Below are 14,755 nucleotides of genomic sequence, written 5' to 3' on the forward strand. Positions count from 1 at the left end.
GGGGTCATATGATGCTGCTAAAAATAACATTATTTTGTGTATTTGGTGTAATGAAATGTGTTTATACGGTTTAAGGTTAAAAAAACACATTATTTTCCACATACTGTACATTATTGTTTCTCCTCTATGCCCCGCCTGTCTGAAACGCGTCGATTTTTACAAAGCTCATCGGTCTGAAAAGCGAGGTGTGCTCTGATTGGCCAGCTATCCAGAGCGTTGTGATTGGCCGAATACCTCAAGCGTGTGACGGAAATGTTACACCCCTACCATACTGTGATGCCCCGTCCAGCCGGAGCGACGAGACAAAAACATTAAAACCCATTATAAACCAGGCATTTGTTGCATCCAGTGGGGACATAATTACGGATGCTTCATTCCTAAATGAATCAGCCGTTTGAACGAATCGATTGAATAAATGAATCAGTAACTCAGTAAATGGAGTTATTTAAATCTTTAACATTTTTATATTCAAAACTTTAGGCTATATTTAAAACATTAATATCATTGACATTATGAGATTATGACATTATGCATTAATGCCATCTCTGAGTCTTGTCAAAAAGTCTGTAAATATTCCACATTTGTGCTCTTTTGTGTCGTGCAAAGATGAATTGTTGATGTTTAATTTGACTGGTAACTTATTCTTCGTGATTGTATCTTTTCATTTTAGTTGAATTTATTGTTTAATTAAAATTTTTGATAAACATTAGTGAATCTAATTTTTTGGCACAAAAGATGAAATACATTTAATAAAGTTAGAAAAATGGCATTACAAAGATAAAAAAATAAGGAGTCAAATATCACCTTATAATGTGAAGATTAATTTCTGCTTTTTTTAAGTAGGAGCACAGGTGCTCCTGAAAAGAAATGTAAGCGTAAGCGAGTCCTTAAGAATGTCATGTTACCTTTTAAAAACTAATTTCAAACGTTCTGGCAAAGTGTAAACTATTAAATATAATCTACAAATCATGCAGTACTGTACCACTAAATAAAAAGTGTTTTGATGGCTTTGCTAAACAGGCCAATTAGAGACAATAATCATTCTCATTTTTTATTAAATCATTCTTTCATTTCACTAATTAATCCGTTTTTATTTTATTTTTTTATAAAAACGGGTCATTAATGATGCTTACATTATAACGTGCAAATTCACACACAACGTATCTTAAATTTGGCTAGAATTGCAGGTGCAGAATTGCAGTAGCCTATGAAATAAGTTTAATGTTACTATAGATTATATATAATAATATATATATAATCTATATACCCCCCACCACCACCATAATTTACCTCGCAGTTATTAACATTGTACAGATAGCCTATGTTTTGGTAGAAATGTATTTATTGTAAATTATACTGTTATTACATACTGGGCAATATTGAAATTTTTATAAAAGGTGTTTTTGTAGTTTCTTCATGTTTAGTTTTTTTTTTACTACAAATTTCATCGTTTATTATTATTTAGGCTATTATTTATTTTAAAAACCATATAACTATGGTAATGAGGACCATGGTTTTACTTCTTGTGACCACATCTTACTAATACTAGTCAGTTAAACTCAAGAACTTATTTCTCTTTAAATGTTTAGTTCTAATTCATTTAATTGAAGTAAAATGTTGATTCAATAAGAGCCTGATTAAAGATAAATATCAGTGTCTTAAATTAGGTGTTTACTATTTACAAATAATAAAGTTCTTAAAGGGAGATTCACCCAAAAATGAAAATTATCATCATTTACTCAACATCATGTCATTCCAAACCTGTAATAAATTTCTTTCTTCTGTAGAACATAAAAGATCATTTGAGAAATTCAAGAAATTTTTGTCCATACAGTAGAAATCAAGGGTAACCAATATGGTTTGGTAAAATACAAAATATATTCTTTTGTGTTCCACAGAAGGGTGAGGAAATGATCACATAATTTATAAGCAGTAAATTTCCTGCAATTCTAGCTCAAAATCAATGCTTTACTGTCAAGTGCATTTCTATGTGACAAAAATGCATTATTATATTGCATTTGCCTTGAATTCAGTAATATCTATCATTTTTTTGGTTCTGTCCTGTTTTATTTATTCATTTGTTTATTCCAATTGAAGGCCCTATAACCCACCAAAACATTCACAGGGGACTTTGTGGGCCGGATGGGCTTGATTTTAACCCCCACCCCCCAAGGTGACCGAACGTGATTTTGAGGGGGCCCTATAGCAAATTCAGTGCACAGGGCCCAGAATTCCTAGCGACGGCCCTGACTGCCAATTTACCAATGAACTGCCGTCTAGCGGATATGACAAGTACTGCAGGGCAAAGATGAGTTGTTGTATTGTGACAAGTTTTGCTGTGAAATAAATATTTACTTTTATTCAAATTGATATATTGTCATTATTTTTTATTAACATTTTTTATTAACAACGTATATTTACTGTTTGTTTGTTTATTTATTTTATTGTTGGAAGCAAAACAATCACGCCAATAAAGTACTTTGAAATTGAAAAATAAAATAATTAATATCCATATACGCATCAAGGTCTAATTCAACTTTATACAGTAGGCTATATAAATATGTGATGATCTATTTATGGGTGACGTACATTGTTACAAACTCAAACCACAACACAACATACGCAGCATAAAGCAAATAGGTGAAATATATTCACTGCTGCCCTCGATCTCGCGCGCAAACGCACACCTCTGACTATGTTCTCAGACACTCATCAGCGGCACCCGATGTGGCCAATGTCCGTAACGCGCATTATGTCTGCATTAGTGATGTCTGCATTAAGTCACGGAGCCGTGGCTCTTTGAGATGTGGGTGTGATGAGGCACCGGTCATTATTCGGGTAATGTGGGCTGTTTGATCCATCACGCGCTCATGCGATGACGCTCGCGCGCGCAGTGAACGGGGAGTCTCACGCTGCTCGTTAAAGACTCATTTCAACATGCGCTCATCTCATTTTTTATCTCATGAGAGAAAGAATTGCATCCGTCAAATCGAGAAAGGATAGCTATTTTAGTGCCAAAATAAAACGGCACTTCAAACGCCTGCAGTACTTCAAAAGGCTCTTAAATTCATTTTCATGTATTCTGTCCTCCAAGCTAAAACGCCAGTATAGTCATACTTGTTTTAATAATAAACTGTTGGATAAACACACACAGAAAATCAAATCAAACTGACAGCCATAAGTCAACTGTTGTCCAGTTGTTTTGCTTTTCATATCAGTTAAAAATGGTAAAAGTCTATAAGCACACGTGACAAAATGCATGAGTCACACCAAAAACAAGGCTTCTAATTAATTTTATTATAGCCTAACAAAGACCTAAAACCCCGACATTACAAATTTAGTTTCAATGCATGCACACCAAATCTAGGTGACTGATCTAGGACCAGCCTCCTGCAGTCCTAAAATAACTCACACAGACCCAAAAACATAAAGGAGGCGGAGAGTCGCCTGTCTGTATGGAATAAATGAGTGTTGTAATAGTTTTGAGCTTTGCTGAAGTGGAGCTGCTATCATACACACACTCTCTCGCTTGCTCTAGCCACCATTTCATCGGGATCGGATTGCCACGGCCTATGGAAAGTCAGACATACACATAGACTTGAGTTTATGGCCGTCAGTATCATCACCCTGTTTTTGCACATGGAAAGGATTTTTACGGTTTGGCGAGTCTGACCCCCATAACATACACACACAAACATATATATACCTGAATATATATTTAGCCTATATATTCTTAATCAATAAATAGATGCAGAGACTTAAATGGTAAACACTGGAGTTATCAAAACTGTCTGTTTGAGCATTCTGACCAGTAACAGTGGCTGAACCAATGGCGTGAGTTTGGGGCGGGACTATTGGTTTGTGTGACCAATGGCAGATGGGAAGTGTTTGGGGAAACCTGCTTAGAAACAATCCTTATTTGTATGCTCCTGCTCAGCTTTGCAAAGTCCGCGGTTTTCCCGTGGAATTGGGCTACACTGTTACTGTGGGTTAAAGGTTTTACATATTTCATAGATTTTATTCGATGGAAATACTTGTTTGAATTAATTAGCTCTCACTAGTTTATATTTTACTAATGATAAAACGGTGATATATAACTCTTAGGGAGCCAGTGAGCAGAATTGTATGACAAGGACCAAGAAGAAGGTATGCATCAGAGCAAGAACTTAAAACTCTAAATATCTGTCAATCTTAGGGTAAGATGATTTTATGAAAACTGACATCATATGTTTAGGTGTGTGTATATATATCTCACTACTGTGTGAAGTTGACATTTTCATGTAATGCATAACAGTGGCTGTAAAATATGTGATTTAGGTATGGGAGTGGCATATTTTGTGTTTTGATATTGCTCTAGTTTGGGCTGGTTTTTATGCAGATAGCAGCCCTGCTAGTTGAGTAAAAATTTCACCTCAGCTTTAAAAAAAGAAAAAAAAAACATTTGAGGAATCTGAGGTGTCTACCAGTTCAACAAAACAAGGACAGCAGTGTTGCCGAATCTGCTTAAGTGACTTTGGGCTTGTTTTTTCCCCCAGAAGTTGCTTTTAGATTTGAGCAGTCATGGGTTGCGTTCTTGGGCATATTTCTATAATACAATTACTTATTTGGGCATATTAGTGGTTGCCTCTCATAGAACAAAACATATGACGACTTAATCATTATTTTGTGTGTGACCATGTTTCTCTGTCTGTTCCCACATACTGACTGGAACTTCTTTTACCAGTCTATTTTGATATTTAAATAATTTGATTGCAGCATCTTTATGCCATTACAAGCTGCTTTTGATGAAACAATAAGACTTTTCTTAAATAATAAAACCAGGGGTCATCTGTTTTGGGCTTAGTTTTTCAGACTGGGTTGCTTATTTTGGGCTTGTCTTTCAGGCCAGGTCACTGAAAGACAGGTAACAAACTAAGCTGGCAATGATCAACTAACGAAAATTGCCAGAAAATTCAATAATACATTGATTTCTTCCATTCTGTGAGTCTGTGAAGTGTTAGCTATGACTGATTAAATGCAGCAAGCTTCCACACGACTAATTAAATAGTGATTCGAACAATCTCAAGAGGTATAGACCCCAAACCCACAATCTCCTTAAAACAAAAGATCAAAAGACCTCTCATGACCTTTCATACTGTTCTTCTGTGCTTAGTTTGATATTTGGATCTGTGATAAGGAATTCAGATCACAGTGACATTAATAATAAAGTCTGAACAAAAGTCTGATCAGGGCAAGACAGCACAAAATTTTGCCTCTGACAGGTGTTGTGTCTTCGTAGGTTTTCATGGGGAGTTTTCTCAGGTCTGCTTGAGGCCAAAATGAATTTTTCATGTATGACCAGAGGGCTGTCCCGCTTCTACCAAGCAAACTTAGTGTAACATCCTGCCTACATATCCGAGGCCAGAGAGAGACATGGGAGGAACTCTGAGCTACTGATGTTCCTGCATGCATGTTCTTCCCTTTCTGTCCTTCAAGCAATTCAAGTGTGTGTGTGTGTGGCCCGGTGGCTGTTGGCGGTGACCGTCACTCACCTACGCCCCACTTCACACCCTAGTCGCCCCCCCAGTGGTCACCCGGGAAACCGCAGGCTGCCCAGGCTGGCGCCAGTCCTCTCGCTGAGCTGATCAATACTGCAGCATTTCCTGCCCATTCACTCAGGTCACACACTCACCTCATTAATTATTACTGCCAACACTGCTGCTGGAGCACCCCGGGCACCCACAACACACACACACACACACACACAAACACACTCACAAATTGTCATTGGTTTTCGGACAAACATTTTGGTTAATGCCACCCCCTATAATACCAATACGTTTCTCTATGGTCACGAACCAACTTACAGTGATATCAATAATGTTTGTTTGTCTTCTTTACAGTGGTGTATAGAAATACTGACTTCCGTTAAATACTTCAGGGAATCGTAGAAATTTTAGAATAAAGAGAGACATTGATTTTTTTCAAAAAGACATCTCATTTTATTTTAAAAGATAAAGCTGATTTGTTGGCTAAATGCATAGAGTGTGTATAAGTCCGGTAAACTCGACTGTGTGCGACTCAATCAGTTCCACATAAAAATCATCATCTGTAGAGCAGGTGGGGACCGCAAACACTCCAAAGTAAGTCCTCTTAAAACAGCACCCAAAAAAATCATGATCAACCTCCAGCATTAATCAACTGCATCAAACAAAATTGGATTCATATATACAGCCAGATTGAAACCATCTTCAGAACTTGGTGACCGCGCACGCCATGTTTTCCAGTGCCGACCGAGCTTCTGAGGGTGGGAAGCACTTCATGGCCTCTAAGGCCTTGTTGCCGTGGTAACTGCACAGGTCAAGCGCCTGGCTCACGCCTCTTTCCGTCTTTATCAGGCCCCGGAGCTGGAGAACACGCAAGAATGAGGAAACATTTTAATATCACTCCATCAAACTGATGAAACTGATGTAGGAAATGTAATATTCTTTTAACCAAATTTAGAGGCAAGGAACCATTTGAAACAGGCAATTTCTACAGATTAACAGGGTTTGCTTGCAAAACAAATGATAGTAACACTATAATAAGGTATAATAATGTGATTGGCATCAATAACAAACAATAAATACTTCTACAGCATCTTGGTTAAATTTTAATTTGTACATACAGTAAAACATTTTTAATATTTCAAAATATAAATTAAAATGAGTTAATGTAGTATGTGTGAACATAAATTAACTGAGCAATAATACATTTATAAATTAAGATTAACTTAGATTAATAAACAGTGTAAAAATGTTGTTCAGTGTTAGTTCATGATACCTTTTGCATAAACTAATGTTACCAAATATAATCTATTATTTAAAAGAATACACTAATATTAAAAAGTTTGGGGTCAGTAAGATATTTTGATGTTTTTAATTCTGCTTAATGTTTTTGTGTAAACTGTGATGTTTTTTTAAAGATTCTATTATGAATAATAAGTTAAAAGAACGGCATTTTTCATGTTTTTTTTTAATAATGTAAGTTACTAATGTCTTCAAAGTCACTTTTGATCAATTTAATGCATCCTTATTGAATAAAAGTATTAATTTCTTTCAATAAAATCTTATGGGCCATAAACTTTTGAACAGCAGTATATATTATCAATATATTATTAAAAATATATGATCAATATGTCATAAGTAACATACCAAAATATCACAATAATAAAAAATATACCTAATATATTTTTAAACATATAAATTATTATTAAATGAAAACCCAGAGTATTCCACACTCTTCCTCACTCAAATGGTCTTGTAGTCCTCCACTGTCACAAACAAACATGTTTTGCTGGAGGCCATTTTGCCAAATGAATTCTGGGATGTGTTGTGCTAAGAAGCCCTTGGGGGCCTCGAGTTAAAAACAGCAGAAGAGACCTGCTTTCACTAATGTGCGTGAGAGAAAGCCAAAAACAGGGAGACGGAGAAAGACGTGGATGTGGGAAAGGTAGATGATGACATCAACTGATTTCTCTTGTTTCTATAGCCACAGTTTTCTTTGACTTCAATATGATAAACAGCTTTGCAGAATATTTTCAGGTTAACAGACAGAGATATGACCTCATGACCCCACCCCCCGAGACACATTTACACCAAAAAACAAACCAGACAGCGAATACTGGAGAGATTAATGTCGCATTTATGTGCTGATAACAGAGATATGTGATGTGTGTGGGGAGGGGGGAGGTGATGTGTCTGTCTGTGCCCTGTTGAAGGAGAATCTTGTGTGATGTTGCTGTCAAACCGTCTCTCTGTCTCCTCTACAAATAAACCTGCCACTCTATCCCCTAATATCCTGTTTCTACGGCGACCCGAGCTGCTTGTGCCCTCCTCCTCTTCCTGCCCCCTCCCCACCGCCTCTAACTGTCTCCCTTCTTTCTTTCTGTCTTTCTTCTCCTTCTGACTTTGGAAATCAAATTTCTGAACTTGCTATCAGTTACAGAGAACAAACACCTCCTATCGGCTCACTCAGGGCTGATACCACCAATATTCACAGCACTAGTCGATCAATGTGGGTTTTTCAGTGACCGATTCTTACATTTTTATTTAGTATGCCTCAGATTCACACTTGATTACATTAACTTACGCACATAAATTTAGTTTTTTTTATATGCTGGCGCAGACTTTTCATTTCCTTCTACTGTTTTTATTCTGAGCAGAGTTGTTATAGTTAACTAAAACTGAAACTAAAATTAAAACCATTAAAAAACCTTGTTACTCGAAATAAAATACTTTAATTTTTCATTTCAGCTAATTGTTAAGGCAATATTTCTCATTTTAATTTAGTCTAACTTGATGTATTAAAAAAATAATTAAAAAACAAACAAAAAAATATACAGACATATATATAAAAAAAAATTATACAAATTACAAAAACACAACAAAATTACAAAAACTTTAACTAAAATGAAAATGAAAACAGAAAATATAAAAATAAAAACTGAATCAAAATAAATAAAACTGATACTAAGCTAATTATATTTTCTATTCCCTAACCCTTTTTTGTTTGCTTGTTTGCTTTTTTAGACTTTCATCCAGATATTATTTAATATGTTTATTAAGTTCTTTTCCTGGAGACTGTTTTTTGTCATATTAATAGGCGATTTAAGGTTTCTCCACTTATAAAAATAAATATTTAAATAAGCATGAACAACTTCAAATCTATTTCTTTTTTTATTAATCATACATGAATTAACTTCTATTTCTGTTTGTTTGTAAACATCCACATACACACTGGGACCCTGGGAATGATTTCATGACTCCTGGCGAATCGATTTGTATCATAAATGTATGAATGTTTCATCAGAAGGATTGTGGCTGAAATCATTGATTAGTGGTTTGACCAGGAGGATTGATTTCTCTTGAATTCGATAGACAATCTCACTTTTTCATTGGCTAAATGAAAATCATCAATTGATTTAGTCACTTTTACAGTGAAACACAAGTTGTCTGAATAAGTAGACACTAAAATGAGGCACTCGTTACTTTGTTTTCCCTCTCCCTTAATCAAAAAACAGGAGTCGCTTACCTTTGTGTAATCAATCTGTCTAGCCATATTCTGAACCTGAAATGAAGAGAGAAAAATGTGAATCCAGAGAACGTCATGCTGACACAATGAAATCTGAACCGTAATGGTGTTTTGCTACCAGTCTAGAGGCTAAAATCTTATTGAATCACTTCAATTAATGATAAATACTGAAATGAATATCAAACATAATACAGTAAAACTGGCTTAACTGTCTGCTAGCTGCCTTGAGACATCACATAGCTCACATTTATGACTTTTTTGATGTGAAAAAATATATTAAAATTGGAAAATATTTATGCACCATGGTACTACACACTACAGTTCAAAAGTTTGGGTTGGCTATGGTTTTGAAAGAAGCATATTATGTTTACCAAGGCTGTATTTATTTGATCAAAAATGCCGTAAAAGCAGTAATTTTGTGAAATGTTGCTACAATTTAAAATAACTATTTTCTATTTAATATATTCTATTCTATTTTAAATATTTATTATAATGTAATGTATTCTTGAGATGGCAACGCTGTGTTTTCAGCATCAATTTAATGATTATTTTTTTTACATTTTGTAGTGAAATACAGTAGGTGAGATTCACCAGGTTATTTTACAGATCACACAGCTGCAAGTGTTCTGATATGGATGTCTGGTACCTGTTTTAGCTGGTGCCACCACCGCTCAGGTCCAACGATCTGTCTGTGGAAGACTACAGGAGCTGAGTCCAAACTAAACACAGACGGTTCTGACCCGCTCTTCACGAACGGCTGTAGATCAGAGTTCAGCTACAAAACACACATATATCACACACATTTTTTGAAATTAGCTATCTACACAAAAGAATGTAACTTGATAAGACAGCATACAGACAAACAGCTTGTGCCCACAATGCACTTGTGTGACTGTGCGTACACACCTTGTGTCCCAGAGCGAGGTGTTTTCCGTACTGAAAAGTCAAATTCTGAGCCTCATTACCGTGTCTGGCCAGCTTCATCGCTGCCTGACAACTCTTGGCAAGCAAAGCACCATGGGACAGGAATGTCTGGTCTTCCCAGGATGCAACTGTTAGACTGCCCTCCTTCAGAATACAGAAAAACTCAATTAAATAAGCATTAGTGTATTATAAATACTGGGATGTACATTATTTTTTTAAATCCTGGGGTCATTAAGTTTTTTTTTTTTTTTTTAAGAAATATTTACTTAATAGACAAAGATGCATTAAATAGATCAAAATTGATCAGTGACAGTCAAGATATTTATAAAAGATTTATATTCCAAATAAATTATTTTGTTTCCACAAATATACTAAGCAGTACAACTGTTTTCAACATTGATAATAATAAGAAATGTCTTCTGAGTAATGAAAATTAAGCTTTGCCATCAAACAAATTAAAAACATCACAAAATATATTAAACTAGAAAAGAGTTATTTAAAATGGCAATATTTCACAATATTACTGTTTTTGTTGTATTTTTATCAAATAAATATTGTCTTGTGAGCATAAAAGAATACACTCAAAAACATAAAAAAAAGTCTTATCAACCTCAGTTTTTTGAAAGGTGTTGTTTTTCGAGATTATTTGGGGAGCTAAAATAGATCATAAACATACCTCAAAAGCACAGAAAATGTATAGAAAACATTGAGACTGTTCAATTCCCAAGCAAGCAGAATGTTTCTAGAAAATGTAAGGATGCCACTTTAAACCAAACAAGAGAATAAAAAAGAAAAATGAAATGGTGGTATGGCGGTAGGGGGTTGGTGAAACTGAAGGAGGGAAGGTGATGCAAACATCTGCTCGGAAACGTCTCCTCTAAAAAGGGTAAAAGAAACTTGAATCTCTCTCTCTCTCTCCCTTTTTCGCTCACATAAACATGGCCTTCTCCATCACTTTTCCTCCTCCTCCTCTCCTCACACAGGAAACTTTGTCATTCATTATTTACTGTGAGCAGTTTGCAGATGTTTTAAGTCAGTCTGTGTTTCGCTTGTTTGGAGATGTTTTGCTTGTCCAGTCTTAGCTCTGTTTTGAAATCTTAGCAATGACACATTTTACGTCTCATAGATGGCACGTGTTTATTAAAGCAATAAACCAGAGAGGTTGTGCTTTACAGTAATTTACATGACTTTGAGCGGTTGCTTTTATCAAATAGGTGACATAATGGGAATATAATAAAAGACAATGTTTCATAAACAGACAATTTACTGTTCTGTAATGTTTTTGAAGGAAGTCTGTAATGCTCTCCAAGGCTGCATTTATTTGAATAAAAATACAGTAAAATATTGTGAAATATTACTACAACTTTTATATATTTTAAAATATAATTTATTAATGTGATGGCAAAGCTGAATTTTCAGGAGCGTTTGCTCCAGTCTTCAGTGTCACATGATCCTTCAGAAATTGTAATATGCTGATTTAGTGCTCAAGCAACTTTTTTTTTTTGTCAATACAGTTTGTTCCCACAGAATGCCACTGGTGGCTATATGTGGTAAATGCACTGGGCTGAACGTCTCTTACCTCTGCAGAAGTGGAGCTCTCATGATAGATTCCTTGCACCACATCTCCAATTGCACTAGAGATCAGCTCCACCACCTAGAACAAACATAACATTATAACACTTAGGCTAGCAAAATATTTTCCACATAAACGAAGACTCTCAGAATAAGAGTGTTGATAACGGATCAGCCCCATCTGTTCTGAAATTAGTATTTTTTAGGACTCGGGCTGTTTGGGAATATGGGAAGACTTTTTTCCAGTCCACTCATTCTAAAAGAGCATCTGAGGGACAGATAGAATAACCCGCACTTCAGTTATTAAACAGATGGCCGGTCAAAACAATGCAATGTCCAGAGGATACAGACCTTAATGAGGACTCTGACGTCTGCACAAGCTTATTGATTCAGTTTCTCTCTTTAATACACACAACCACAGAAGTCTACTCCCAGCAAAAAAAATACTCAACACCTACAGTACAGAAAATTATCTGATAGTTGAGTGTTGATTGGACTGTTCTCTTGAACTACAAATATGTACATGCAAAATAAACATAAATATAGCCGGTTATATCCCTTGTCAAAAAACTATTTATTCAACCTCATGATAATCCAATGTATGACTTAACTTACGTCTGTGGAACACAAAACTAGTCATTTTAAAGTGGCACTGTTCAACTATAAAATAATGGCCTACAGTGAACAGTAATCTAAAGAATAAAAAGTCCAATCCTAAAGGATCTCAAAAACGTTTTCATATACTGTAATTCCAACATAAAGCGAAAACGTGATCTTTTACAATGCACTTTTTTAAACAGGACTTCTAATTACAGTAGTACAGTTTAGGAAAACTGCATTTTAAAAGATCAAATTTTTGCTTAATGTTGGAAGTACAGTATATAAAAAACATTTTTGACAGCAGGAGAATATATATATATATATATATATATATATATATATATATATATCCTGTTGCTAATTATAAAAAATTAATGGAAAAAATATTTTTAAAAATACAATTACTTATTCGTATAACTAATAATAATAATAAGTAGCAATTGAAAATGAATCATTCTTTTGATTCAGATCTTTTAAATTAATCAGCTAATCCCAAATAAATCTAAATGATCTGTTTGCGAATCAGACTGCTCCAGACAGGTTAACAGATGACTAAATGGGAAGATTATTAGTGAACAGCAACTTAAATTTTAGATATACGAATTCAAAAGTCAAAAAACGTTGGTAGTGTTTTTGCATCTTTGAAAGCTTAACGCATTATTCCTCATTGAATGAGTACAATTAAAAAGAGCCAATACAATACTTCAAAATTACATTTTTTTGTGTTCCCCAGAAGGTAAGTCATAAAGGTTTGGAACTGCATGAGATTGAATAAATAATGTCTGAATTTTCAATTGTTTGCTTTAAAGTATCCTTTAGATCATGTAGTAACTATAGTGTTCCTGAGGGGGGCGCTACCCCGTTACATCTACTCCACAACAGTCAGCTGGATTAAGTCACTGACAGCTCTTTCTATCATTCAATCACATGCTTTCCTATCCCTTCCATCCATCGCCCTAGGCTACATTCTCCACCTATTTTTCACCCTTCGTCGTTCTTTTTCCTCTTGTCCCGAAAGTCCTGCCTGTTGAATCATAAGACCACAGGCAGAATCTCCAGGGAACTAGAATAGCAGAGGCCTTCCATCCAGACACTCAGCTATTCCTCATATTTAATATTATGTTACTCCTCTCCGTTCCCCAAACTTTGTTTTTCTCACTCTTTCCTTCTCTCTCTTTTTCTCTCTGCCCTCTGAGTAACCAGATCTTTGAGGAAACAGTGAGGAACTTGACTCCTCTACCCAGAGCCCAGAGAAGACAGAGAGCCCCTATAGCGCAGCCAGATGTGCGGCTTCACACACTCCACGCGGAGAAATTAAAGCGTGCACGTGTGAGTGTGTGTGAGAGAATGCATGTGTGTTTGAACTGTGTGTTTGTGTACGTCTATGTCTTTCTTGTGAGTTTGTGTATGTGTGTGTGTGTGTGTGTGTGTGTGAGAGAGAGAGAGAAGTGAGGGGGGGCTTTTTTTGGAAAGTATCAGATAATCTGCCCTCCCTCTGTCTCGTCTCATTCCCAAATCCAGCTGGAGTCGTGTTTCGCCGACAGGTCTGTGAGGAGAAGAAAGAGGAGACAGCCGCTCGCGGATCCCTTTACCGTTTATACTAGTGTTGAGCCAGAATCCCACTCTCTCTCACTCACTCACTCACACACACACACACACACACACACACACACACAGTCTACTAAGTCAGGATCCCACTCAAGGCCGCGATACATAATACAGATCAATCAAGGGGAAAAAGCGCTTTGCTGCAGAGAGAGGGGCCTCGCCCTCATTTACATAGACAGAAGCTTTAAGAGGAAGATGCGTTCAGGCGGTTCTGGCTGGGTGAATGTCAGTTACATCAAGGGACTATTAAAAACTGAGCACTTAAAATATATTTTTAATCACTTTTGCTAATTGTAAATTCATCTGTGGAAGTTTGACTTGCAGCTAAAGAGTCAGATCTCTGATTGGCTAGACATCCTGTCATTCATTCACTACTTCAGTGGGTCAGAACAGAGCGTGTGTGGCTTTGATCACACTTCGCTGAACAACAGCTTCAGTTTCACACAAAAAAGGATTTTTACTCACACTCTCTTCAGTATGTGTGTGTGTGTGTGTGTGTGTGTGTGTGTGTGTGTGTGTGTGTGTGTTCACTAAAAACAAGGCTCAAAATGACCTTCTGTCCACAGCTGCTAATGGCGACTGAATTTTGAAAATTTATCAAGCATATATATTTCTAACCGACCATGAATCTACATTTTGCATATTATTTCTTTTTAATTAAATGTATAGAATTTTTACTTAATATTAGTGTTAGTGCATATACAATACTGTGTGAAAGTTTAGGGGTTGGTAAGAACACTTTAGTATAGGGAACATTTCTCACTATTAACTAGTTGCTTATTAGCATGCCTATTAATAACATATTGGCTGTTTATTAGTATTTATAAAGCACATATTCTGCATGACTATTAATAACTATTAACAACTATTAATAAGCAGCAAATTAGTAGTTTGAGGCAAAAGTCATAGTTAATGTTTTGTTAATAGCGAGAATTGGACCTTAAAGTAAAGTGTGACCACAGTTTTGTGTCCTTGTGAAAAATAAGCTCAAAACCACTAT

At 35.7% G+C, this 14,755-nt stretch overlaps 1 protein-coding gene across 1 annotated transcript in view; it reads right to left on the reverse strand.

Moving 5' to 3' along the window:
- Nucleotides 1-5,957: 5,957 nt before the first annotated feature.
- LOC107681545 (decaprenyl-diphosphate synthase subunit 2-like) overlaps nt 5,958-14,755 on the reverse strand; it is a 38,416-nt gene continuing 29,618 nt past the window's right edge. The window contains exons 5-9 of the mRNA XM_016477853.1: nt 11,555-11,629; nt 9,958-10,119; nt 9,698-9,826; nt 9,052-9,087; nt 5,958-6,386 (exon numbers count right to left, since the gene is read on the reverse strand). Of these exons, the coding sequence (XP_016333339.1) occupies nt 6,231-6,386; nt 9,052-9,087; nt 9,698-9,826; nt 9,958-10,119; nt 11,555-11,629 (558 nt within the window). The 3' untranslated portion in view covers nt 5,958-6,230. The remainder of the gene's footprint in view (nt 6,387-9,051; nt 9,088-9,697; nt 9,827-9,957; nt 10,120-11,554; nt 11,630-14,755) is intronic.

The sequence above is a fragment of the Sinocyclocheilus anshuiensis genome, unplaced genomic scaffold, assembly GCF_001515605.1.
Source record: "Sinocyclocheilus anshuiensis isolate Anshui unplaced genomic scaffold, SAMN03320099.WGS_v1.1 scaffold2334, whole genome shotgun sequence".
NCBI lineage: Eukaryota > Metazoa > Chordata > Actinopteri > Cypriniformes > Cyprinidae > Sinocyclocheilus > Sinocyclocheilus anshuiensis.